Below are 26,074 nucleotides of genomic sequence, written 5' to 3' on the forward strand. Positions count from 1 at the left end.
GGCCGCCCTCAGTGCGCAAGCGCGGGCGTTGACGCTGACGCGCGCGCCACCGCCTCCCTAACAAAAGGCCGGAGAGCGCCCCTTCGGGCCGCTTAAAGGAACCGCGACCCGTTTCTTCCAGACTGCTTCCCAAGTGGAGGTACTCCGAAGAATTTCTCACGGACAGAAATAGCAACAGAGGCCCTGACTCAAGCGGTGATTTTTCCAGCCTCACAGCTGGGACTAGAACTCAGCCCAGTGGAGGAGGAGCAAAACGAGGCCTGAGGCCAAGAGGAGGCCAGAGCTACCTGTGCCTCAGTTTCACCACCCGAAACACGCAGTGTAGTTGAGTAGATAAGAGGGATCCTAGGAACAGATACCCCGGTTCCAGGCCCACAGGTGTTCCTGCGGCTGTGGAGATGGGCAGAATGGCAACACTGGGTGAGGGGTTGGCATGGGCAAAGGCTCCCCAGGCTTGGCAGGATTCCAAGGCCCAGGTGGTATTTGGTTTGGCTGGGGCATCGGTGAGCTAGAGGGGAGGGAAACTTCTCCATTTCTCTGCACTCTTCCTTAACTCTGCACTCTGTGTCTACAGCAAGTGCAGCCGTGGGGTGCTGAGCAAAACTAGATAAGCCTGCCCTGCAGAGCTTACAGCCAGGACTGGGGCTAACAATAATGAAAGCATCAAAGCATCCGTGTTTGGTTGCACAATGCAGCAGATCAAAAACGGCCCGCTGCTGACAGTTTCATATGGTTCAGTCTAATAAAATTGCAGCTGTGATAGGTGCTACTATGAAGAAGATACACATGGGGCTGGGGGCAGGGCAAGGAGACCCTTGAGAGTTAGGTGGGGTCAGCTGTGGTGACCATGAGTTTTGTTCCTGTCCTGACAGCAGTGAGAAACAAAGTATTTTAGGATCAAAACTGCGGTGTGGCATGACCAGATAAAGTGGCCACCACTTGGTGGAGGATGTTGAGGGGCCAGCGGGGAAGCAGGGAATCAATTACAAAGCCACTCCAGTCCCACCAGGCTAGATGGAGGAATGGAGCAAGAGGAGCCATGGCACTGCATCCAGCCCCAAGGACCAGAAGCTTGGGTGGGTGGGAGTAGGCTGTGACCAGGACACAGCAGGTGCTGAGTTGGCTCCCAGGTCCCCAGCTCTTCCCCCCTTCTGGCCTCATAGTTACAGAAAGAACCCAGGCAGGCAAGTAGAAAATAACCATATTTAATGACAGTACTCAGTAGAAAAAAAAAAAAAAAAGGCTTTGTACACACTGTACACACATTTACATGATTTTGGAGGATCCCAGTGCTGGGATGAGGGCTGGGAAGGATCTAGCCCAAGACAGGATTGAGGTATGTTGGGGCTTCAAGGGCCCGGGTCTCCAGCAGGAAGCACTCCCATCCCCAGCTGACTCTGGACCTTTTGGCCTGGATCCTGGGGAACATATCCCTAGGATCACCAACTAGAAAGCAGCCAGATCCAAGCATCTGCCCAGAGCTGACCTCTCAAGAAAAGGTAGAAGGCAGTGGTGCCCCTGGCCCCCCTATGCCAGCACCCTGCAGGAACCTCACAGCAGGGAGGGAATGAGGGCTTCAGCTCCCCCAGCCCTGCTGAGGTGCTACCCTGAGGGATAAGTATAGAAACTGAGGGCAGAAGGCTTTGACTGTGACCTGCACAGGTTGGGTAGGGCTGGCCTGAGACCACCCTCACCCTCAAGTAATGCCAGAGTCTCCTCGCCTAGTCCAAAGCAGTTGCTGGCAGGTGACCACGACCTGCGTGGCCCTCCCTGCAGTTGTCAAGGTGACAGCAGCCCCTCCCTACCCTCCTGAGGAAACACAGGCTCCATCCTGTGCCTGGTACCCACAGCCACAAGGATGGCCACTGGTCTCTATCCAATATCAGTGGCCTGGCAGGAGTCAGGAGCGCTGAGGGCATCCAAGTCAGTTAGCGGAAAGTGTTGGCAGGCTCGGTACAGCCGAAGAAGTCAGGGCCCACGAGGCGGGGAAAGCCCTCCAGGGCCTTCACCTTCACAGGGTCGAACTTCCAATAGAGGCGACCTCGCAGAAAGTAGGCATAGCCTGAGGAGAGAGGAGGGTCAGACCTGGGTGAGTGGACACTGGGCCCTGCACCTGCCAGTCAGGATGTGCCCAGGGACAGGCACAGGAGGAAGTCAGATTCTCAGGGCTTGACCACTGTTGTGTTTCTTGAAACCTGCAGGCCCCAGGGTGACATTTCTGGAACCTTCAATCCCTTGGAGTACTACCTGTCCCAAGATCTGATCTGGGCTATCATTCCAGCTTGACAGATGCCTGGAGCCTCAGAAACTCAACTCCTACCTCTCAGGAAAGCAAGTCTCCCTCCCCTCACCCCACCCCACCCCACCCCCATGTCAGTTCTATTCCTGTACCTGCCAGCCAGACTATAGACCAGCATCCTGAGGCAAGGTGGGCCATGCAGGTGACCCAGAGCCCCAGAGCTACCACAGGACTACTCTCCCAGTAGGTCCTGATGGGGGAGAACACAGAAGCAAGCCTCAGGGTATGGGGGAAAAAGTACTGGACTGCAAGTCCCACTCTAGTCCTTCAAGATAGTAGGCCAGTTCAGTGGTTAGGAGCAGGGACTGCCTGGGTGGGAGGTCTGGCTCCCCACTGTCCATCTAAGTGGTCCAGTTAGGGACCTCATTACGTGAACTTCTGTTTGCCCCTCTGGAAACTGGGTTCACAACAAATGTTATGTCAGAGGGCTGTTCTGAGAACTGCATGAGACATAAGGAGCTTAGCACTGTGCCTAGAACATCATCGGTCCTCAGTGTGCAGCAGCTATTATTTTACCAGCTATACTGAGAGACCTGGGCAAGTCCTGGCACCTCTCTAGCCCTCAGTCTTCCCATCTGCAGTATGGGGGCCTGGCCTTGCCCTGGCACAAGGAGGAGGGTGGACAAAGGACCCGTGATGAGGAGCTAATGCCCAGCTACCACCAGGTAGGAGATGTGGCTCTTACACCACTTGTACCAGCCACTCCTCTCCCCCCCCTCAACGCACCATCAGCATCCTGGAAGGCGGCGTCAATCTCAGAGGGCACTCCTCGCCAGTCAGTCACCCGGCGGGGCACAGGGTTGTCCACACGGCGGGTGCTAAGGTGGAAGCGCCAGTAGTCTCCATCTCGGAAGAAGTAGATCTTGTTCTTCTCAGGGCCCCAGGCCAAGGCAGCCTGGATGGGGGGCCCCTGCAGCCCCAGCTCAGAGAGGGGTGAAGGGCCCAGGACTGGCTTCTCACCATTGTATACCCAGTACTGAGTGCCTGCCAGAGAGGGAAGGCTGCAATGGAGCTGCCCAACCACTGTACCTGGCCACCATGGACCTACCTGGCCAACACCACCCCCAGACTTTCCCGGTGTCAGTTTCCTTGTCCATAAAACACTCGGGCCAGAAATCCCACTCAGCACCCTTATCCCCAGAGGGAAGTTAGTGCCAGTAAGGACAAGTTTGGGTGATACATGCTCTGGGAGCTACTGCATGTGGAAGGTTATTCTAAACAGGAAGGAAACCTCCTGAGCTCTCGATTCTTCCCCTGGCATTTGGTTCCTTGTGACAAGTGCTTCAGATCATTCCCTGGGCCCCATCCTTGCCATAGCAGGCTTGGGCCTCTCTTGATGAAGTCCCTGCCACCTAGAATGCTTCAGGCTCTTGTCTCTCCCAGTTGAAAGTTAACAGCACGGGCTCTGGGGTTGCCAGAATGAGATCATATCCCTGCTCTGCCTTTTCCAAACTGTGCCTTTAATGAGTCACTGTACCACCTGTACTTCCCAGAGATCTCATCTCTAGAACAGGCGTACTGATCACACATACCCCCTAGGATGGCTTTGAGGGTTGAATGCATAGATGCACAGTCCACTGTGCAATGCCTTCTATCCTGCTCCCATCTTGAGAGCCACCTCCTCTGGGAGCCTCCCAGCTGTGCCCAGAGAAGTGAGTCATACTCTCCCTTGACACTGCCCATCATGTCTGCCTGGCTGTCCCTACCCTGGGCCATGATATTCCTGGCTCCTGAAGTCTCCTGAGCATGAACCCCAGTCCCCCTCACCTTGGAAGAACCAGATGTGGCCCTGGGAATCTTCAAAGGCTGCATCCACAGGGCTGGGCAGTCCCTGCCAGTGACGAGAAGCCAGTGCAGGGTAGCCAGGCTGCAGCCGGCCCCCACGCAGCCGCCACACAAAGCCCACTTTGAAGAAGAAGAGCTCGCCACGGATGGTGGAGACTGCATCAAAGGTGATCTCGCAGGCATCTGGTGGCACTTCCGGCTGGTGTGGGAGAGAAAGGCTGAGCAAGAGCCCACATTGGAGCCACAGAGGCCAAAGAGTGAAGGGAGCTGGGAGCAGGGCCTCACCTCCAGCGGGGCAATCTCGTTGTCGTCCACCCCAGCCTGAGGGCCCACAGCTGGGGGCCTAGAGGTGGGGGCTGGCCGGGGTTGGCCGTAGAGGCGCTGGATGCCCCTGCGGTCATCCGGGCTAAGACTCAATGGGTAGCGGAATGTGTAGAAAGGGGACATAAGTGCCTTAGCAGCTGTCGTGTGCTGCAGCCCCAGCACATGGCCAAATTCGTGGGCTGCCACCTGCAGAAGGTCTGTGCCTGAAAAAGGGAGAATAGCCCAGCAATCCCCAAACCTCCCACCAGAAAACACTCAAACTCCAGAGCCCAGGTCAAGGACTTATCCCCATTCTCTACTATCTGTAGTTGCCCCATCTGGAAAATGGGTCCCCAGCCCATACCCTGGTTGTTCCCGATAGTCCAGGTCTCGTCATAGTCAAAGTGGACATCTCCTTCTCGGTGAGTCTTGGGAAAAAAGGCATGAGCCAGGATGCCCCCAGGTCCATCAAATGGCAGGTTGTCTCCATGCCAGTACCTATGGGTGGGTGGGCAGAGTCAGTGGCTACTGACAGGTGGGGCTAGTTCCCGGAGGGGTCTTAGGTAACTGGTTCACCTGGTAAAATCAATCATGATGTCAGCATGGCCCTCATGGACCTCGGTGAAGGTAAGTGGCGTCACCTCGCTCCACACTTGTAGGGCCTCTGCCACCGTCTGCCGCACCTGCTCCCGTACCAGCTGCCAGGGGAACCGGAGGATCCTGGGGGAAGGAGGAGGGGTCTGGGCCTTGCTTGGGACAGCCCCCTGATGGCTGTTGGACCCGGAGTTGCCCCTGGATGCTCAGTGGGGATGCATGCACATGGGACACGTGCCAAGTGTGCTCTGGGCCTCAGCTATGGTCCCTCGTCCACATGGGAACATCTCTGTGTGGGTTTGTATGGCCTTTGGTACACACAGGTGTCTGCATTTGGTGGAAAGAATGCAGGACCAGGAGCCCCAAGACCCACCTTCTAGACCTGATGGTGCCACTCACTGTGTGGAGACCTTGCCCTTTCACCCCAGTCTTGGTTTTCAGTTCCCCACCCAGGATATTTCTGAGCTCCAATCTGTGTGACACCACACCATCTGTCACATGCCATCCATCCCAGGCCAGCTCTCCACCTGCAGGACAAGTCTGACCTTCCACATCACTCCCAGTATTACTTGCTCACTCACCACTATTCCCATCGGCATGGACCCCAAGCTATGATGGTAGGTCTGAACAATGATGTGGTTAATGCCGAGAGGACCGGCCATGTTTCCCTCGTTTACCACAGAGTCCCAGGGCAGGCCTGGTGCTTACTATGTCCCCAGTAGGGGTTGCCTGGGTGACTGAAGGCCCCCCGCCCCACATGTCAATGGAGCCACCAGGTGTGTGCTGAGACTTTTTGTGTGTTGACAGAGCTACTGCCCCTCTGATGTGGGAAGGCATGGCTATGGTGGGGTGTTGTCTGCGTGTGCATCTAAGTTTGGGTTTAGTGAGTTGGTCCATGGATGGCTCAGGGGTCGGTGGACACACAGGTCTATTAACCACAGAGATCTGGCTCTAGCACGTGTCTCAAGAAGCAAGTGTGAGGGTGGCAGTTCACACACAGACACACAGGTAGGTCTAGAGCCTGCTCCCACAGCCACTGGCCCCTACCTGTAGGTGAGGTCTGTTTTCTCCCAGCGCCCGCCTGATAGCACAAACCGCTTTTGTCGGTTGCGGGCACTCAGCCCATCGGGTGGGTCAGGCACACCGCAGCGGGGAGGTCTGGGGCTGCTTGCTGGCTGGAGAGTCTCCTGGGCGGTAGGGGCAGGTGCCAGGCTGCTGGGAGCAGCTTCATGCCAGGACTGTGGCCCCCTCCTCACATGGCGGCGGGGTGCATCCTGGGCAGGAGAGAGGATGTGAAGGCCTGATCAGGCCTTGGGACCTCATGGCCCATCAGCATACTCATGCTCAACCTGGCCCACCTTGCAGATGGGCAAACTGAGGGCAAGAGAAGGGGTGTGCCAGCCATCACACAACAGGGCCCTTTGTCATGGACTGGCTCAGATTTCCTGTGTCTTCCTGGAGGGCCTGGGCTGTCTGTCCAGCCACTTGGGCCAGTAAGGTCTGGATGGGGATGCAGCCCCTGACTCCACACACACCCAGGAATGGATCCCACAAAGCTTTCAAGGAAAGGCCAAGCAAGCTCCTCCTGCTCCCCCTACTGGTCCCCACCCCTCCCACCCCAGCAAAGCTTTTTTGCCTCCTTTTCTTCCTTCCTCCACTCCGCCCCCCAACTCTACCCTCTCCAATTACCTAAGCAGGCTCCTGCCCAGGGCCCCCAACACTGCCACACCCCAGTGTGGGTCTGCAGCCCTGTGGCACAGCCTTGGTTTGCTCACCTGACAAATGGGGATGATACCTCCCCAGTGTTGGGCCATACTTGGGCAGGGGGAGACAGACAATTCCCAGATGCCCAGCCCCACCCAGCCCTGGGGCCAGACTGGAGCCCCAGCACCGCAGATGGGGATTCTAACACAGAGCTCCCACCCCCTGCAACATCCAGGGCAGAGGTCACAGTTTTCACACTTGAAAAAAGCACAAGCTCAGAGAGGTGGGGAGACCCTTCAAGATCACACAGCAAGGGCATGGCGGAGCCAGGTGAGGAATCTGGTGTCCAGGCAGGAATCAGAAGGTAGTTTCGGGATACTTTGCAAAGTTGGAGAGGCATGGAGCTGTACCATCGGCTAGAGACTAAGTGCCTGCCTGGTCTGGGGCTGACTGGTCTGGGTGGTTGGGGCCTCCCCCACAGCCATATTTGGGGTGGGAGCCAGGTCACCCAGGCCCCACCCTCGCCCTTAGCCTCTGGCAGCTCTCCCAGGCGGTAGGCGTCCCAGGGCTCTGATCCTTGTCCCAGTGCCCCTAGTCTCTCAATTCCAGGGCCACTAATAACTCAACCTCTCAGAGTCACCCAGACTCAACCCTAAGAACACCCCACTAGAAAGGGGTCTTCTGAACACCCAGGGGCACAGCTACCTGAGATATGAGAAAAAACCCTGGACCAGCTTTCTGATTTCAGAACTTGCTTATTGAATGGTTAGTTACCTGGCAGAGCCCAGCCTCACTGGGTTGTGGGTTCCTGTTGATATTGGACTTACTGCTAGTTAAGTACTTCTCACTCTTGCAGTTCACCTGTATCCAGGACCCTACCAACAGTTCCACAGACATGCTCTTAGCCCCTGATGGTACCTCTCACTAACTCTACTGTCATTATCCCCCATTTCTCAGATGAGAAAACAGAACCCAGAGAAGTTAAGCAACTAGCCCAGGTAACAGCTGACTGGTGGTAGGCTGTCTGTGCTCACAACCCACTCCCTACCTGCTACCTCTGCTGTGCTCTTCAGGCTGGAGCCACCCTTCCCCTGGAGGAGGGATCCAGGCTGCCCTCACTTTGGTGACAGAAGAGAAGGAATGGGAAATTATTAAGCACCTGCTACTTTCCTGGGCACTCTGTCAGCTCTTTGAACCTCTACCCCCACACCCCCAATAAGGTGGGGATGATATATATGTGAGGTCTCCCATTGAGGATATGGACCCCAGGTCTGTGTGCCTAGCCATAAGAGCCTGCCCTTTCTCCTCCCCACACTGCCCCCTTGACTTCCTAGATAAACAGATTCCTTCCCCCAATCCTGGAAAGGGTAAGACTGGGTTGTCCCCTGGGATCCCCAAGTAGCCCAGAGCCCAGCTGACCAGCTCTATTTACGCCTGTAAGCAGAAATCCCTTATCTCCTCTGCCCTGCAGTGAGGCCTGGACCAGCCAGCCATGGAGGGAGGGTAGGTAATGGACACACACACCATACCTTCCTCTCCTGCCCCCATGAGGCATGACAGGTCCTTGCCCAGACCGCTGGATCATGGCACTCTCAGTCCAACAGCAAGAGTCACAGTCTGAGATTCAGAAGGGCCAGTTCTAGGCCATGCTCACCCTGGATAGAGTGCCCCTGGCCAAGTCCCTGCCCTCTTTTTAGCTTTGACTTCTCTGTCAAAGGGGGAAGGTACTACAGCAGAGGGCTGAATAACCTCCCTCCCTGGTGCCCACTGCAGCATCTGGCACAGAGAAGAGCCTCTTGCCTGGCCCACCCCCTTGCCCCTGTGGGTCCTCCCCTCCCACACCTGGAAATCTGCTCTCACCACACATGCTACAGCTTCCACCACCCACCTCGTGTCCTGCTCCCCCAAAGTTCCCAGACTACATCATAAACAGGAATTGCAGCTAGCAAAGGTAGCTTGCAGGCCCAGAGAAGACTGACTTGTGCAGGGTCTCCCAGAAAGCCAGAGGTTCATGCTCACTGTCCATGTCACATTCATTGGTCTTGGAGAGTGAGTGAGCAGGAGGCCCTAGAATCAAGGTCTCCAGCCAGCGGTACTTTCCAGCATTTGTTTTCTGGAGCCATCATTTAATGGCTCTTGGCCTCAGTTTCCCCATTACTGGGATGGGACACATGCCCCCTGCCCTGCTGACATCCTACACTTCATCTTTATGAGCCTTTTCTGGCCTGGGGTCAGACACCCTAACTGAAAGTCCTGGCCCAGAGCCCCTTTCAGATCCCTAAGACCGGTGTGCTTGGTTCTCCCAAGGCTGCTGGGATTCTGTGAGGTGGGGTGGTGGGCACAGACCATGCCTGGTCTCATCTACGGGAGGGTTGGGTAGCAGACACCACCACATTTCTCAGAGGAAGAAAGAGAGCCCAGAGAGGTCAAGGACTTTGCCCAGGGTCACACAGTAAGTCAGAAGAGAGCTGGACCTAGACCTGGGGCCCATGCTTCTTCCACCCACAAGGCCCCCCTCCCCCTACCTCCTCAGCTCTTGGCCTGTCTCCAAAACCCACGTTCCTGAGAAGTGTTTCTTCTTTCGATGCCTTCCTTCCTCCTCCTCCTCCTAGGCCAGGAGCCTTCCTTGGCCTGCCCTGTGGTGGGCACTGAGCTCACTCACCCTGCCTTCCTCTTGCGGGGCACCAAATCACAGCCTCAAACATACAAGGAACTTCTCAGCTGACTCAGTCTCCTGGCTGAGCTAGATAGAGGCTTGGGGTCAGTGCCTGGGCAACTTCCAATCCAGAAAACGGGAGGCACCTGGTAGAGGGGAGATAAAGGACCCCAAGCCAGGAAACTGCTGGGTAAGGCCAGGTTAGTTTTGCCCCTCTCTGAGCCTCAGTTTGCTATTGGTCCAACAGGGATAACTAATAAAGACGGCTCTGCCTTCTGCTGTTGGTAGGAGGCGACCCTGATGGGAGGGCACTTTGTTAGGCTGTGAGAAAGAATGGGGAGCATCACTACACCATTCTATGCAGCACCATGCCCCTCTGAGGCTCAGAGAAGTCAAGCAACCTGCCCAAGTTGTGCAGCCAGGCAATAGGCAGGTCCACCAACTGCCCCACATTGAACCTAATCTTCTCCCCACCCCGGTCCCTGCTGGCTCCAGGAACAAACGCAGCCTCTGTCCTACAGGACTGCAGGGCTTTCATCAACCCTGAAAGCTGTGAACTGGGATGGATAAATATTTACAGAGCTTTCCTGGCCCCTGTGATGGCAGCCTGGGGATAAACACGTTGAAGGCGACCCCAAATGCTCCCTGCATATCTGCAGAGTGACAGACAACAGCCCAGCTCAAACCTGGCCCCAACTGACGCTGCACAAGTGTCAAAGTGGCAGCCAGAGGTGACATTGTGTCTCCAGAGTGACTGGTTGTGCCCTCTCCTCCCATTACCTCATTTAATCCTCAGTGCCCTGTTATCCCCCACCCACCCGCCAAGACTGAGGGGTGGGATCCTAAGACACAAGAGGTCTCACCTAGGGCACCAGGTTTAAGCCCAGATCTCTCTAATTCCTGAACCTGTGAGGTCAACTGGCTACCCAGGGTGATTTCTGACTCTCCCAAGTTCAAAGGGAGTGAGAAGAGTTGGGGAAGAGGCAGAGCCTTGGGACTGAGGTACCTCCTTTCCCTAACCGACCCATCCTGTCCTCTTTTGCTCCCATAGCCAGGATGGGGCAAGCTGGCCAGGGTAGAGCTGGTGTGACTGGAGAGAGGGGCCCAGGCTGGTCAGATCTCCCTCCTCCAGATGGTCTCACGACTCCTGCCTGGCACACCTCCTAATGCTCCCATCCCTACCTGGGCGGTCTGTATGCTTCAGCTGAGATCCAGGGGGCTTGTGGGCTTGCAGCTGCCCAGGTTCTGCCTGGCCACCCTTGTGATTGGTCCCTCAAGGCCCCAAGCTGGAGGGGAGGGTACTGGGCACACACAGGCTGTCACACAACACCCCACGACTGTCCTTCCTCTACTCACTCTGCTGCCTTCTCACATGGACCGTCTTCTCTCTTCCCTTTCTCTTCCCAGCCCCTTCCTTTCTGAGGGTCTCAGCCGCCCACTTTCGGTTCTTCTTTCTTTCTCTGTCATAAACACACGCGTGTGTGCGCACACACACACACACACCACAGCTCTCACACTGGCTTCACACCTCCCAAACTTGCCACTTGTAGGTTCCCAGTTGGAGCCACCTCTTCTGGGCTCAGACCCCATTTGCCCCAGGGCAGTGCTGTCCTCCCAGCTCTTCTTTAATCCTCCAGCTCACTGCACCCTGGAGGTGTGCTCACCGAGGCCACACACCGGGAGGCTGACACCAGCCTGAGGCTTTGTCCTCGCGAAGAATAGGAGGCCCTGTAACCACTCCCTCTGCTACCTGGTCCAGGAAACAACCCAGCTTCTGCAGCTGGGGAGCCGAGGAGCAGGTCCCCACGCTGGGAGGGGGCGTGCGTCTAGCGCAGAGTCCCGCCTCACCAGCCTGAGCAATCCCGGCGCAGGCTCCACTTGCACACCTCCAGGGACGGGAAGTTCACTATCTTTCACGTCCATAGGGACCCAGAAAGCGTTTCGGGTAACGTGCCGCTCCAGGCCACCCGGGCGCCCCCGTGGGTCCGGGTCCAGCTCGGTCACTGGGCCCAGCCCGCGTGCCCGGCACCCCCTCGGCGAGGAGCGGCCGACCAGCTCCAGGCACTCACCAGGGGCCGTGGGTCCCGGGCCAGCAGCTGCGGCGGCGGGAGCAACAACAGCAGTAGCGGGAGCAGGAGAGCGCGCGGGGCCGCGCCGCGGAGCCGGGCGGCCCGAGCCATCCGCCCCGGGGCTGCTGAGCCTGCTGGGCCGCGCCGGGCCACCGCCCCTTATAGCCTTCGCCCCGCCCCGGCCCCGCCCCACACGCCTTTTGTTCTAAACTCTCCCGGCGGAGGCCGCGGCCAGGGTGGGGGAGGTGGAGGGTAAGGGCTGGTCCCGCTAGGGCTGGAGGCTCGGAGACCCAGTCCTTCCTAGGATCGGGAGAGCCTGAGGTCTAAGAGTCCTGGTGTTGGGCGCCCAGGCCAGCTGGTGCTACTCCAGGCCTCACTTTCCCCGCTGTGCTGTGGGGAGTCTGACAGGAGCCGAATTTGACTCCTCCTGGTCCCTACCCCACCTTTGGAAGGGGCTTCCCTAGCTGATTTCCCTCGTGGCCTAACCTCTGACCTACTGCTAGCCTATGACAGGTGGTTGTTCCCAGGGCAAGCTCTCCTTAGAGCCTTAGCTGATGGGTCTGGAAGATGGCATAGCAGCCCCTGTGAAACAAGGGATGTGTCTCAGGGGAAATTGAGGCATAAGGAGGTGGCTAGCCAGTCCCCAGCTTAGAACATGTAGACAATTTATAAATGGGAAAACTGAGGGCCCAAGATCAGGCTTTCCCATACCAGCAGGCAAATGGAGGGGTCAGGAAGGAGGATGCTATCGGTAGACTGAGGCAGGCAGGGAGCCAGTCTCTGAGTGGGGACACTTGTGGCTCAAGAGACTAACACACTCCACAAGGGCCCTAGGGGCTAGGTTTCTGAGACCTGAGAGAGAGGAGGTGAAAATCAAAGGAGAGGGTGATGTCCATATGCTGGAAGGGATCCTCTACTCGTGACCAGGTGCCTCACCACTTCACGAAGGCAATCTGCTCCATCATGGCCAACCCCGCAGAGCCAAAACCCAAGCAGTGGCTCCCATCCTAGCAGGCAGGGTCCTGAGAGGCTGCAAGGTGAGGCTGCGGGCACCCAGCCAGGGCGTAAGAAGGGAAGGAGGCCAACAGGGAGAAGAGGGCGATCAGGCTGACTCAACCCCTCCCTCCAGGTTCGGGTCCAGGGAGCCCTCTCAGCCTCTCCAGGAAGGCTCCACAGAGACTCCTAGAGGGCCAGGAGAGGAGAGACAAGGCATCAGCTATCTTTACTACCTGGAGTGTGAGCAATCTGTTTCGTTAAAGTGACTCACTTTTACTTGGGGTGATTTCATCTTCCCTACAATCCCGGTGCTACAGGGCCCCCCACTGGCACACGGGACAGTGATAGGGGAGGGTAAAGAAATTAGAGCTCCTTCCCGCCCAAGGGTCATATGTGATTACTGCAAAATCACTCAGAAAAAAAAAACCTATAAACCTCAAGCTCCTGAAGGGCTGGGAAGCGTCCTAAATCCGCGCCTCGGCCCTTCCCTTGGTCTGGAACCCAGAGGGCCTTTGGAATGGGCAATGCTGCTAGTATGTCGCTAAACACTGTCAGTGTCCGGCGCTGCATCCGTGATGCAGGGTAGGGTGTCAGGCAGGGTGCTTGGCCGCATGGGGTGTTTCATCCCACCCCAAGAGGGTGCTGCCCAAGACTGGCCAGGGTTGTGACTCATTTAGGGCAGGGAGTCGAAGAAGGGCTCCGGACGCCCCCTGGCGGAGGTTCTGGGGATGGGTCGCGCTGGGCTTTCCTTCGGGAATTTCTTCCCCGCGACCCTGACACCAAGTCGTAGTCAGTAAACCCAGTCCGTAGGAGGGGGACCAGAGTCTGGCCTGGCGCCCCGTGCCCCCCCCCCTTGCTGGCTTCAACCGGTCGCCCCCCTGTCAAGTTCTCCCCTGGCCCTCGGACATGAACCAACTCCACTCCCAGCGCTCCGCGATAGTTTCTGAAGGGACTTTGCCCGTCGTAACCTCTCGTCACTTTGCAGCGTTGGTCCGTGTCCCCAGGGCCCACACAGCTCGGGACAGGCGCAAGGAGGAAGCAGGGTAACATTTCCAGCTAAGAAGTGAGGTGAAACGCTGAAACGAGGTGATGCTGGAAGGGACAGGTCTCGGAGACCCGCGCGAAGGTGAGAGCGGCCCCAGGCCTGGCTACTCCCTTTGGGGGCGTGTCCCCTAGACCCCGCCCCCTGGCGCCAGCTGAGTTTAGCGGCGCCACATTCGTCCCGAGACAGAACCGCTGCCACTGTCGTCTCTGACTGCGCTTGGCCAAGTCCCACCGTCATCACCATGCCCCGGGGAAGCCGCAGCGCGGCCGCCCGGCCAGCCAGGTGTGAGCAGGACAGGGGCCGGGTGGGGAGAGGGCTAGGAAAGCGGGGGCACTCCCCCACCAGGGCGTGATAGTGTGACCTTGGCGACTGCTACGCCATCTTGGTGGGGGGAGGGGCGGGGTGCTGCAACCACGTGTCTAAGACTGTGGTCGCCCACCCTCTGGGGGGAGGAGGGGAGGGTTCGTGCCCGGGAGTCGAAGGCCCTTGGGGTCCCAGTTCCGGGGTCCGGCTGGGATTGACCCTACGTCTCCCCTCACACGCAGCCGCGCCGCCGCGCCCTCAGTTCACCCACCAGCGCACCCGCCGCCCTCTGCTGCTGCACCGGCCCCCACCCCGTCAGGCCAGCCTGGCCTGATGGCGCAGATGGCGTCCACGGCCGCTGGCGTGGCTGTGGGCTCGGCTGTGGGACACGTCGTGGGTAGCGCCCTGACCGGAGCCTTCAGCGGAGGGAGCTCAGAGCCTGCCCAGCCTGCCACTCAGCAGGTGAGCTGCGGGCTCAGGAGAAACTGAGGCTCGCTTCTCTCAAGGCCACATAGTAAGGAGCTGCTGGAATGTCCATGAAGGAGTGCCGTGGCGTGTTCAGAGCTGCCTCAGGCCCAGGACTTTTCCCAAGAAGGGTCTTATTCCTCACTCTGCTGTTGGCCTCCTGTCACTCACAGGCAGGCTCTCCTAGTCCCTTCCCTGAGGCCAAGGTCCCTAGACTCCCAGGGATACACCAGCACTTTAAAAATGGAAAAGCCAAAGTCCTTAGCGGTTCAGAGACTGGCCCAAGGTAACCCAACCTAGTGGAGGGGGGGATGTTGAAGTTCTGAGTCCCTGCTCTCCCTGTTCCCAGGTTCTGCCCTGTAGACCTTGCATCCCAAGGGCAAGGGGTAGCCAGCGACTCTGGGCCTGTTTCCTGCTGGCTTATCCCCTACTGGGTGCCCCACCAGTCCTGAGCCACATGCGGCTTAGTGGCAGGGTCAGGGGTCATGAAGATCAGTATGGCTGAGGCTGGAAGCTACTGGTATTTGTGCGGGTGGGGCTTATACTCCAAGAGTACAAGCACAACGCCATGCTTTTCCAGAGCCTTCTCCCACCTCTCAGGCCCTACATGCCCAGTGAGCCCATTATGAGGCAATTGGGAAATGCCGTCTATAACAGCACTAGCATCGGCTGAGTGGGTTTGACAGGGCTGTGGGCTCCTTCTGTTTCACAGAGGGAACAGCTGAGTGTAGACAGGGTAGGCTGCCAGGGATCCCAGGGGCACCTGGGCTGGGGGTGTGGGGAGGGGCAGGCAGCCCCCAGCTTTGGAACCCACTTCTGGGTGCCAACCTGGAGCTGACATTGCTGCCTCCTGTGCCATACCCTAGGCCCCCATCCACACTAGCCCCCAGCCCCTGCAGATGGGGCCCTGCGCCTACGAGATCAAGCAGTTCCTGGACTGCTCCACCACTCAGAGTGACCTGTCCCTGTGTGAGGGCTTCAGTGAGGCCCTGAAGCAGTGCAAGTACAACCACGGTGAGCAGCTCCTGACTGGGGCAGGAGTGGGAGGGGCAGTCCCTCTTCCTGAACCTGCAGGCTAACCCTGAGCCTGTGCCACCCTTCCCTCCACAGGTCTGAGCTCACTGCCCTGAAGAGACTGGTGTAGACTGGTGCAGATCCATGAGCCAACCCTGCACCCACCTTCATCCCTTCACCAACAGCCAGACCACTATGTCAGATTGTACCCATGTAGCTGGGTTGGAAGTGAGGAGGGGGTTTCTCATCCCGCAGATGACCGGAGACGCAAATGTGCAATTAAAAGTTTTAGACCATAGCCTGCTGTGTGCCCTCTCATTTAGTTTATCTGCTGGGGTGGGGTCAGGGGGCATGGATGGATGTCCAACTGAGGGGTGGAATGTTTCACTTCATGCCAGCCAGCATCCTGGGTGCGGGAGGGGGAGGAGCCCTGTTGTAATTTGATGACCTTGACAATCCAAATAGGGATGAGTCGTTAGCAGGGACCCCAAGGGCACCTGACTCTAGGTGCTGGAATCCCTGGATAAGCCTGTTGTCTCCCCCTGTCAGGGTTGCTTGCCCCCACACCTTTGGATCCCCTTCTCTGCACCCACATCTTAGGGGCCCCCCCTTGGTGGCCTCACGTCCAGTCTGTGACCTTGCCCCTCTTGCTGATGGCAGCTTCTCAGTAATTCCAGATTCTGCAAGAAGAATGCCACTGGGCTGCTATCTGTTTGGGCCTGATCACACATGGCAGAGGTCATGGCCAACCCCCTTGGATCTGAGTCCAGCTCAGCCACTTGGCTGTGATGTGCCAGGTCACAGGGACTGCTGAAACAGAGAAGCAGGCCCTTAGATCCCAGGGCAGACCTCACTATCATGTGCTCTGTGCTACTGCCTTCCTTGAGTTCACCAGCTCTGTGATGAGCACCTACTGTGTGCCAGGCCCTATTCGATATCTCTGGGGGCACTGAGGATGTTCCTGCCCTTGGGCGTTTATATTCCAGTGGAGTGGTGGGAATGTCTCTTGGTGCACTGTGTTCTAGCTTGTATGTACTTCTGCGTGTGGGGTTTTCTGGGGGAGGGGGGTTTGGAGTCTACCTCTCAGCACACATAAGTCTGTTCGCTGGGACTTCTGGGTGTGAGCATTCCTCCAGGTGTCTGTGTCTCCTCCTTACCTGGCTCCTGGCCCCAGCTAATGGGTCCTGGATGGCAGGGAGCCCTTCCTTCGTGGCTTTGAAAGGGGGCCTTGCTCCTGGTGGTCACGCCGAGTGCTCGTGCGCCTCCTCCGGCCATCACTTGTGGGTTGTAGGCCTGACAGGCAGCGAAGCTCCTCTGGAAGGCCCAAGAAGCCCTACCTATGGGAGGTGGGGAGAAGGTGCACCCTCCCCCTGGGGCTGTAGTGTGAGACTCACCTGCCAGCTCTGGACACTGGTCATCCAGGTTCTCCAGTAGGGACTCATAGCGGGTGGGGGCCCCATCATCCCCCTCTGTGGAGGGAGTAAGACTGATTCCTGACTGGCCTGGTGGTTCCCACCTTCACCTCTCACTCGACCTATTTGCTGGCCCTGGCTGGGGTCAACAAGGCATTGGATGGGAAGGGTCAAGGCTAGGTCCTGGCCAAAGTGGGGGGCTGGCCCGGGCCTTGGGTGGTCTTGGACTGCTGTCCCCCTCTCACATCCCAACATAACTCCAAGGGGAAATCTTGGGCCCCACTTACTGATGATCTGCACAAGGACATAGGTCCCACGCTCCTGCAGCAGGGGGCTGCCCATGGAAGGGGCCTGGGAAGCCCCTTCATCCAGGCTCACCAGGTGCCCATCCTCAGCCAGGAGGGCAATGGTCGCTGGGAGGGCAGGGAGGAAGGCAAGGCAGGGGCTGGTACCTCTGCCTGGGGACTCTTGGCCCCTTCTCCCCAGCACCCCTCCATGCCCCCTCACCATCTGGGGGCACCTGCCCCCTCTGCCTCAAGTGGGCAGTGAGTATCACCAGGCTGCACCAAGTGTTCACCAGCTCCCAGCAGCCAGCTGTAGGGACAGGGCAGAGGTGAGTGAATGGGACCCTCTGTTTCTCCCAGTTGGGACCATCTGTCTTGCTTTCATCTCTTCTGTAACCCGAGGAGGGAACAGGTCTCCAAGATTAAGACTGTACCCTCCTCCACCCATCTTCTGAGATGTCAGTGACCAGGGCACATAGCTCATGCCTCCTGCATTGGGTGCCCCCCTCCCACTCCAGCGCCGCCTCTACACCGGACTTCTCTCCAGCACCAGACCCCCCCATTCTCCTACCCCAGCCCCACCTGCCACCAGAAGTCTGGAAATCTTTAACTGTGGCTAGAGCTTTAGGTGCCTAATGTGCCCTGAAGCTTGAAGACAACTGACTGAATTAGAGACTGTGTAATTTAACAACATGCCCTGTGGTGTTGTGGTGGGTGTTCTCCTAGAGGAGCCCACTGGAATTTCCCACAATCCAGCCACCGGCGTTTCCCCTCAAGGGACTCCAAGCATTTGCTCTGTCTTCTCATAGAGCTGTTTCCCTAAACCCCCCATCCCCTTACCCAAGTGCACCTCCCTTCCTCACACTGCCTCCCCACCCTCCCCTAGGGCGGAGGAAAGCAAGCCTCTGAATGTACTCTCCCCCTACCTGTCTCGGGACAGGGGATCCTGCTTACCTCCAAACATCACTGTGATAAACATGCCTCTGCAGGGGAGAGTAGACAGATGTGTGGGCTTCGATCCCCTAACCTGCGACTTCCTGACTAAGGAAGGATCTGGGGCTGAGATCTATTCTGGGTGGGGCCCTGCCAGGAAACGTGCATACGTGTTTGGGAATGGGTGGGTGGATCCAGGCTTAGGTTCTTGCTTGGCCACCCTTGGAGCTGGGCTCCACCAGCCTAGAGGGGTCCCTGCAGCTAGTTCAGGACGCCTGGCCTCCTCTTCCTCCCGCTTGCTGGGTCAGAGCAGCTTTCTGGGTCAGAGCAGCCGGAAAGCAGACTGAGGCCCTCCCAGCTTCCAATCTGGTCTCCATGGCAGTGGGAGCTGCCAAGTCGTCTAGGCAGCAAATGCCTTCCCCACAGTATCCTGGTAACAGGATCTGGGGCTGGAGTATGGCACTCCCTAAGGCAGGGCTAGAGTGCGGGCTCAAGCCTTGTAGTCCAGGGATGGCCCAAGACCACATCTCCCCACCAGTACAGACAGAGCTCGCAGGCTGAAAGTGGGAGAGGACCCTGTCCCTGGGAAAACTCCCAACTATGAGCTGCGGCCATGGCCAAAGCGTGGCATCCTCACCAACCTTGCTCTCCCCTACCTTCTCAAGGCCCTCTTCCCTGTGCTCACTGTCTTTGCTCTCCTTTCCCTCTCTGCTTTCCTCCACACCTTCAGCCTCCTCTCTCTTTCCTTCTCTCCTTGTTCCATCAAGTTTATTGAGATACGATTTACAGTAAAATTCACTTAAAGTGACAAAAATCTGACAAATCGCATAGAGCCACCACCACACTGGGGAGGCAGATCATTTCCCTCACCCCCAAAATCCTTTATGCCCCGTTGTAGTCAATGCCGGCCCCTGGCAGCCACTGCTCTGTGTTCTGCCCCTGCCTTTTCCAGAATTGTATACAACAAATCATAGAGCATGGAGCCTTTTGAGTCTGGCTTCTTTCGCTTAGCATGAGATTCACTCAGGTTGTTGTGTGTATCAATGGCTCATTCCTTCTTATTGCTGAGAAAGGTCCCATTGTCTAGATGTGCCACAGTTTGTTGATCCACTCACCTATTGTTTGGATTGTTTCCAGTTTTTTGCCATTAGGAATAAAGCCAGTACAGACATTTTTGTGCAGATAGGTTTTTGTGTTTCTGCACCAATCCGTGCCCATCCTTTAACTTTTTCTCTCATTTTCTCTGTCATCTTCTTTCCTTCTTCCCCCTAGCGCCTTTCCCTCTGTCTCTACTTCTTCGTTTCTGTCTCCTGCCCTTTCTCCATGAGCCTCTACCAGACCCCTTCAGCCAGGATGCCAGGTAGGTGTCTGGAGCAGGCTCCCATCCTGTGCCAGCTCCCTTTTCCCCAAGGTTTTAGAAATGCCTTCTCCCCCCTTCCCTCACAGTGATTAGGCTGTTTGTCCTGCCCTCTGGGCCACTGAGGCAAGAGGAGGACTGGATCCTCCATGCGGCTCCCCCAGCACCACACTCTGCCTCTGTTTCAGCACTCAGCTCAGTGCTTCCACCTCTAGAAAGGGGGTTAAGAACATGACTCAGCAAAGTCCTTGTGAGGATTAAATGTGGTAACACTTTGTTTATTTAGTAGGCTCCACGCCCAATGCAGGGCTTGAAGTCACAACCCTGAGGTCAAGAGTTGCATGTTCTACCAACTGAGCCAGCCAGGCACCCTTTAAAACATATTACCTTGGTCTCAGCATGCAGAAAGTACACATTCAGTACTGTAGAAACAGGTAGTGTTTCCCCCAAAACTATTTAAACACAGGACACTTTATTCTCGGGACAGCACTATCTCTGGGACTTGTGTCCTGCAGAACACAGCTCAGGAGTGGCTGCAACCAGATTCCAGAAGAATGGCCACTCCAAGCCCGGGAGCCTCAGCTCCAACCATCATCATGGTTGTCCCAAGAGTTCATCTTCAGTGCGACCAAGGAGGAATCAGATGTTGAGTGTCTTAGAGATGCCCTGAGGAGTTGTTAGGAATGGGATGGGACCCATTGGAGGTAAAGTTCCCCCAAGGGAACTCTCTAGTCTTTGAGTTAATAAGAGTGCACTGTTCTAATTACTTTTATTATTTAGTTATGGCAAGGCCAGCAAACCAGGAGGTTGCCATTGAGAAGATAGTTTGTTCCCTGCAGATCTCTAAAGGAGGGGGCATGCCGCACCAGAGGGGAACACATGGGGAAACACCCAGTAAGTCAGCAGGCAGAGGGAGAGGGGGGAGTCTTTACTGGTGGTTTCTGAGGCTAAGAACAGAGGAGGAAGGGTAAGCAGGCTCCAGATTGGCTAGTTTGAATAATTTCAGGGCTCTGGGGCATAGAGACTTTCCCTGGATGTCAGGTACCTGGCCCTGGGTGACTAAGGCAGGATGATATTGCCCCACGGTATGAGAGCCATAGAGGAGGTGGTTGCGGGTGTGGGCTCTGGATTGGTTTGCATCTGATAAGTGCCTGCATTATTTCAGGAACTGCCTAGCTCTGAGAGGGTCAGTGTGTCCCTCCAAGGTCAGCAAGGCCCCAAATGTCAAAGCATCAGAACACAGAAAATGCAAGGCATGATTAATAGATGCACTGTCCCCAGCACTCGGCAAATAAATCCCGTCTGCTTCTTCCCAACCTTTGGGCTCGCACTATGCTCATCTTCATTTTCCTAATGAGGAAACTGAGCCACAGAGAGGGCAAGGAACTTGCCTGAATTCATGAAGACGAGGAGGTTCTGAGATTCAAGTTTGAATACCAACTTGGGAAGTCAGCTCCCCTCTGTCTGGCAAATTAAAGGGACTGACCATGTCAAGTGCTGGCAAGGATGTCCCTGGAACTCCCCTACCTGCTGGTGGCAGTGCAGATTGGTACAACCATGTGGGGAACACTTATGTAATCTACTAAAGCGAAATGTACATGTTCCCTATCACCAGGCAACTCCAGCCCCAGGTGTCTACCAGAAGAAATGAGAGCACAGGTGCACCAAAGACATTGACAGGGATGTTCACAGCGGTTTTAGTTGTAATAGCTAAAGACTGGAAAGCACCCAAATGTCTAATAACAGGAGAATGGTATAGTCATCAAGCCATACACTTAAAATCTGTGAACTTTACCTCATGTGAGTTACACCTCAATAAAAAAGGATCTACCTGCTATAACACACATACGGGTGTATGTGTAGATTTCCAGGCTCCTCGGAAGTCCCTGTGGGCCAGGACCCCAAAGACATCTGGGAAGATAGGGCCAGCTGTTGGGCTCCAGCTACTATACCCCCAAGTCCCCACCCCCAGTTAATGGACTGATTTGCATGCCTTGTCATGGTCCAGGGGCTTCCCCTGCCTGTGCTCTGAAGCACCTGGAACACTCCCAACAGAACAACTCCTGTCTGCCTCCTTGCCTCTGGCCATGGCCTGCTGGTATCTGGCCCTTCTTCTGACTGGGGCCCTCCTGTCAGGTGAGCTCTCCCTAGGCCTGGCTCACCTGGGGTGGGGTGGGGTGGAACTGGCTCCAGAAGGCCCCTGCAAGGAAACAAATCAATGTGGGCAGTGGGAGGGTTCTAGAAAAGGCATTAAGGTGGAGGGGAGAACTGGCTATAGATGGCTCTGCCCTAGACCTGGGGCAAGTCACATATCTGTATGGGCCTCAGTTTCCCCATTTGTGAATGACGAGATTGTTAGGATCCCTTTGGATTCGGAGTCTTTGGGGTCTTTTTAGTTTTTCACAGGGGAAGCTACCCTACAGGACCTCAGGGACAACCTATCCTTGAGAAGATTCCCAGCAGCCAGTTGTCTGAGGTTGAGTCGATGGGTGAGACAGCCCAGGAGGCTTCCTGGTGGTGGTTAATCCATAGCCAGGGTTTGGAAGAGCCAGTGTGACTGAGGGGTAGGGGTCTGCAGGGCAAGGAATGGGGGTGGGCAGCAGAAGGACCCAGAGGCCACCAGTCCCACCCTCTGAACTCTAGGCGCTCAACTGAACACAGATCCTTGGGAACATACCACCAACGAGGATTTAACAGTCACCAACTCTGTGCCCCATCCAACCTCGAATCCATGGCACTGGGCTATGGGCCTTTTGGGAGTCAGTCTCCATGGAGCCTTCACCAGGTTGGGGCAGGAAAAAAAGGAGCCCATGTCAGGCCTGGGCCCATGGGTGTCTCTCTCTCTCTGTCTTTCAACCAGGCTTGGCCCAGCCGGATGCACTGCTTGTCTTCCCAGGTCAAGTGGCCCAACTCTCCTGCATTCTCAGCCCCCGCCATGCCATCATTGGGGAGTACGGCGTGTCTTGGTATCAGCAACGGGCAGGCAGTGCCCCCCGACACCTCCTCTACTACCGCTCAGAGGAGGACTACCACCGGCCCCCTGACATCCCTGACCGCTTCTCAGCAGCCACGGACGCCGCCCACAACGCCTGCATTCTGACCATCAGCCCTGTGCAGCCTGAGGATGATGCAGATTATTACTGCTCTGTGGGTTACATATCCTAGGAGTAGACTGTGGGATGAGCGCCTCTTGACTGCCTCTCACATCTGCACCCTGACCTTAGGCCCCTAACTTTCTCTGAATCTTGATTTTCCTCCTCTGTAAGATGGGTTAGTAATATTAAACGTGAACAATTAACTATTCTGAGAACCATGAGATCCCTGCTGAAAGAGTGACTGGGAGTGTGGGGGTAGGGATACAGGGGATTGTTACAGAAGAGGAAGCACCTGAGACCCTTGAGGCGGGCCCAGCCCCTCCACTGGCCCCCAGGGGACTCAGACTGGTGGCCTGGGCTTCCTGTTACCTGAGGAACTGGAGAAAGAGAAAAAGGAACCAGCCCTTGCTGCTCCTAGTTCCGCATGGCAGGTTGTGGTCCAACGCTCAAGGCGTGACTGGACTGGGTTCTCATGGAGCCCAGGCTGTTAGCTTGGAGGGCGGAGGGGAGCTCCTGCCTACTCCCTGACCGGGCAGGGAGGCAGGGGTGTGTGTGTGGGGGGGGGGGGGGACTCAGAGGCACCTGTGGACCAGGTCAGAAGGTACTGAACGCAGGTGGGCAGCATCTCTCCTGTCAGGAACATGTGTTCCACTGGTCTCCAGTGATAGGGGCTATGCCCCTCTCCCCACTCCAGGCTCTCCCACAGGCAGGGAAGGCCTTACCTGAGCAACTGAGCCCAAGAGGGAGCACTGGGTAGAGGGGCAATTCTTACCAGAAGCAGAGCTGAGCGTCTGGGTATGGGTTGGGCGGGTGGGGTTCAGGCACATACTCCTCTTCCATCCTGGTTCCCCCAACAGGCGCCTTATGTCCGGAGGTCATTCATCCCTCAGATGTACTGGAGTTGGGGGTCTCCAGGGAACAGAGAGAGTCCCGCCCACCCTGCCAGCCTCCTGGGTCCTCACTGGGCCACTTCTCCATATCTCAGTCTCTATTGGTACCGGCTGGGCAATCAAGACCAAGGCTACTTAGGGAGGGTGAATCAAACAGGCCCCCTGGGCCTGTGCGGGGTGACGGGCTCCACAGCTTTGGGAACACCTTTCCTTCTCCCGAAAACCCCAGCCGCCCCAGTGTCCTCTGGCTTGCCCCCACCCCCAGGGCAAGTGCAGCCGGAACTCAGCCCTCGGCCTGTGGCTTTAGGCCGGCCTGCCCCTCCCGGTCTCAGTTTCCTCTTCTTCACTCCCGCCAACGCCTACCCAGCTGTTTCCCCCACGACCAGGAAGCGCTTTGAGAACGGACCCGGGACCATTCCCAGACTTTGTGCCCCGAGCCAGAGCGGCTAAGCGGAGGACTACCGGCGCGGCGGGACCACCGAGACGCGAGGACCTCCGCGCGGCCTAGAGCGGTCCCGGAAGTGCCCGCGGGTGGGGGCGGGGCTCCGGAGTCTCGGGCCGCCGCGGGCTACGCGTCAGCAGCCGCCACGGAGCGAGGCCGGGTCGGCCGCGGGTTGGAGCAGCTCAGGTGCGGCCCCGCCCCGCCCGCCCGCGGCCCCGCCCTGGCCCAGGTGAGCGGCCCCGCCCCGACCTAGGTGAGTGGCTCGGCGTCAGCCAGCGTGACCACCTGCCACTCCGGTGGCCCCGGGTGTGGGCGTCCCCCATCGGCGGGAAGCATGTAGGGGCTCCAGCGTCGCCGCTTGCGTGGCGTGTGCGTGTCCGCGGCCGCTCGAGGGCCTCCATCCAGGAAACCCTGACCGGTCCGAGGGTATCCCCAGTGCCCAGGCCCTGGGGGCTCCCTGAAGCATAGGGTGACAGATGCAGGAGGAGCCGAAGAAGACCCCGGGAGAGGTGGGATGATGGGGTCCCAGACCTTTGGATCTTCGGCCCCAAAATATTTAAAACATTGTTGAGGACAGTTAAAGGATTGCCAACTTTCTGAACAGAGTGGGAACGTCAGCGTATAGGTGGTCCGTAATGGGAATGGAAAACCCCTAAGGAGGGAACTTTAGAAACACCAGGATTTAACAGGTGGGTGGAGGAAGAGTTGCAATCACAGATACCCAAGAAAAAAATAACCAGAAAGCATTAAAACTAGGGGGAAAACTTTCAGAAACGAAGGGAATAAAGCAGGGGGTGGGAGTGGGTGGGTGGTTCAAAACCTTGAGGTGTTCAGGTAGTAGGCAAGGTGGGTTTAATGAAGGGGTGGACCTGTATTATCACATCTCCCAGGTTTTCAAGAGAAAGACTGAAACTTACTGAGTTTTCAGTATTGGCAGCTAAGTCAAACAAAAAGGAAAAGTTCAACTCTTTGAGAGCCAAGCAAAAGCGGCTGTGGCAGGATCCCTAGGCTGCCAGTTTGCAACTTCTGAAATGAAGGGTTTTGAGAAGGGAGCTATTGGTGAGCATTGCCAAAAGGGGTGGGAAAGTGAAGTCTGAGAAGAGAGGGATTGGCCATAAGGAGGTCATTGGATGCGACAGCTGAAGACCCTGCTGAAACTGGAAACTTGAAATCTGTCTCAGTGCAGTACACAGTGGTATGATTTTCTTTGGCAACATTTAACATCTTAGGAGGAATTGACGGAGGAGGTTGGTAGTTGGCAACTGGTTACAGCAGGGCAAGGAGGTGAGGAACGTGATGCTGGTCAGAGTCCATAGTTGTTAGATCCACGATAAAGTCTAAGCTAGACAGGGAAGGGTGGACTAAAAGAGGAGAACCTGGGTGAAATTGTTGGGTTGTTAGACCTGATGAGGTGGATTTAGAGAGCCTGAAGGATTGGAGATTATGGTTCCTGAAGAGGAGGGGGAGGAGAGTTAAGTGGTCAAAGAATTTTTGAGAATCCTTCAGTTCTATGCTTCTTTTTACACGGGGCTTTTTTACCCCCTGGAAATTCATTTAAAACAAAACAAAAGTTTCCAAATAGAAATGAGTTCCATCGTGACTATGCTGATTAATTTAGCATGGCATGTCTTTTGAGCAGCTCATTCTCCATGCTTCAGTGTACCGTTAATAATACCTGGGTATAGAGTTGGTGAGGATTAAATGCAAATGTGCCTGTAGAAGATCTAGTGGTGCCTAGCACATAGTAGATACTCAGTAAACATGAGCTGTTATCATTATCCTGGTACCTGGGGAGTTTCCCTTCAGTTGGCACAGCAATTTCGGAAGGGGATCCTGAGGGGTTCCCTCAGAGGCCACCATAGTGGGATGGTGGGGGGGGACGAATGGGCAGTCCCTATGGAAACAACCCCAGTTGATTGGAATCATTGTTTTTCTTTCTTTATTGGTATCTCCCATACAATTTATTTAAATAAAGAATTCTTTGCTCCCTTCCCCCCAAAAAGTGTGACCATCAGTTCTAGCACAAAAACAGATGGCTTTCCCTCCATTCAGTCATGTATTTATTCAACAAATGTGTGTGGAGCTTGTCCTGTTGTGCTGGGAGCGCTGGCGATTCCAAAATGAAAGAGCACAGTACCTTGCCCTCAGGGAGCTCTCAGGCAGTGGTGGCGAGAGTCCTGATGGCAGATGTTTGCCATCCACAGCCATGGGTGTTGTGAGAGACGTGCACTGAGTTCCATGGGCCACTCAGGGAATGTGCTGAGATTGTGAGAGTTGTAGGGTGAGTAAAGACATTTGGACTGAGTCTGGGAAGATGAGCCAGTGGCAGTGTGAGAAGGGAGCAGGATCAGTTAGGAGGAGGAAGCAGCAGGCGCCTGGGTGGCTCAGTTGGTTGAGTGTCTGACTTTGGCTCAGGTCATGTTCTCGC

At 56.4% G+C, this 26,074-nt stretch overlaps 4 protein-coding genes and 1 long non-coding RNA gene across 5 annotated transcripts; 3 read left to right on the forward strand and 2 right to left on the reverse strand.

Moving 5' to 3' along the window:
* Positions 1-11: 11 nt before the first annotated feature.
* LOC125914876 (uncharacterized) lies at positions 12-4,803 on the forward strand. Its single transcript, XR_007455466.1, has 3 exons — positions 12-139; positions 2,202-2,964; positions 4,717-4,803. It is a non-coding gene; the product is annotated as an uncharacterized LOC125914876 (long non-coding RNA).
* Positions 1,190-11,542, reverse strand: MMP11 (matrix metallopeptidase 11). Its single transcript, XM_049620515.1, has 8 exons — positions 11,411-11,542; positions 6,029-6,255; positions 4,964-5,107; positions 4,752-4,885; positions 4,370-4,611; positions 4,067-4,283; positions 3,026-3,283; positions 1,190-2,062 (listed from the first exon to the last, which is right to left on the reverse strand). The coding sequence occupies exons 1-8, from the start codon at positions 11,519-11,521 to the stop codon at positions 1,929-1,931; spliced, it is 1,467 nt and encodes a 488-aa protein (XP_049476472.1). The 5' UTR covers positions 11,522-11,542; the 3' UTR covers positions 1,190-1,928.
* Positions 11,543-13,610: 2,068 nt separating this feature from the next.
* CHCHD10 (coiled-coil-helix-coiled-coil-helix domain containing 10) lies at positions 13,611-15,519 on the forward strand. Its single transcript, XM_049620522.1, has 4 exons — positions 13,611-13,733; positions 13,997-14,216; positions 15,086-15,233; positions 15,330-15,519. Exons 1-4 carry the CDS (start codon positions 13,693-13,695, stop codon positions 15,347-15,349), a joined length of 429 nt encoding a protein of 142 aa, XP_049476479.1. The 5' UTR covers positions 13,611-13,692; the 3' UTR covers positions 15,350-15,519.
* Positions 15,520-15,526: 7 nt separating this feature from the next.
* On the reverse strand, positions 15,527-17,345 carry CD3H22orf15 (chromosome D3 C22orf15 homolog; the record flags this gene model as incomplete). Its single annotated transcript, XM_049620525.1, has 4 exons — positions 15,527-16,547; positions 16,628-16,702; positions 16,933-17,058; positions 17,153-17,345. Coding segments are annotated over 4 exons (534 nt in total), but the record flags the coding sequence as incomplete, so codon positions are not given.
* A 3,923-nt stretch (positions 17,346-21,268) lies between these two features.
* Positions 21,269-22,489, forward strand: VPREB3 (V-set pre-B cell surrogate light chain 3). Its single transcript, XM_049620523.1, has 2 exons — positions 21,269-21,355; positions 22,080-22,489. Exons 1-2 carry the CDS (start codon positions 21,307-21,309, stop codon positions 22,382-22,384), a joined length of 354 nt encoding a protein of 117 aa, XP_049476480.1. The 5' UTR covers positions 21,269-21,306; the 3' UTR covers positions 22,385-22,489.
* Positions 22,490-26,074: the final 3,585 nt, after the last annotated feature.

This window comes from Panthera uncia, assembly GCF_023721935.1.
Source record: "Panthera uncia isolate 11264 chromosome D3 unlocalized genomic scaffold, Puncia_PCG_1.0 HiC_scaffold_8, whole genome shotgun sequence".
Lineage (NCBI taxonomy): Eukaryota > Metazoa > Chordata > Mammalia > Carnivora > Felidae > Panthera > Panthera uncia.

Excerpts from the sequence above, each read along its gene's own strand:
- MMP11 (XM_049620515.1), bottom strand. The coding sequence starts at position 11,521 with ATGGCTCGGGCCGCCCGGCTCCGCGGCGCGGCCCCGCGCGCTCTCCTG. Across the intron at positions 4,284-4,369 it reads ACGAGATTGCCCCGCTGGAG|CCGGAAGTGCCACCAGATGC; the intron begins GTGAGGCCCTGC and ends CTCCCACACCAG. Across the intron at positions 3,284-4,066 it reads CCACATCTGGTTCTTCCAAG|GCACTCAGTACTGGGTATAC; the intron begins GTGAGGGGGACT and ends CCTCTCTGGCAG.
- CHCHD10 (XM_049620522.1), top strand. The coding sequence starts at position 13,693 with ATGCCCCGGGGAAGCCGCAGCGCGGCCGCCCGGCCAGCCAG. Across the intron at positions 14,217-15,085 it reads CCCAGCCTGCCACTCAGCAG|GCCCCCATCCACACTAGCCC; the intron begins GTGAGCTGCGGG and ends GCCATACCCTAG. Across the intron at positions 15,234-15,329 it reads GCAGTGCAAGTACAACCACG|GTCTGAGCTCACTGCCCTGA; the intron begins GTGAGCAGCTCC and ends TTCCCTCCACAG.
- VPREB3 (XM_049620523.1), top strand. The coding sequence starts at position 21,307 with ATGGCCTGCTGGTATCTGGCCCTTCTTCTGACTGGGGCCCTCCTGTCA. Across the intron at positions 21,356-22,079 it reads GACTGGGGCCCTCCTGTCAG|GCTTGGCCCAGCCGGATGCA; the intron begins GTGAGCTCTCCC and ends TCTTTCAACCAG.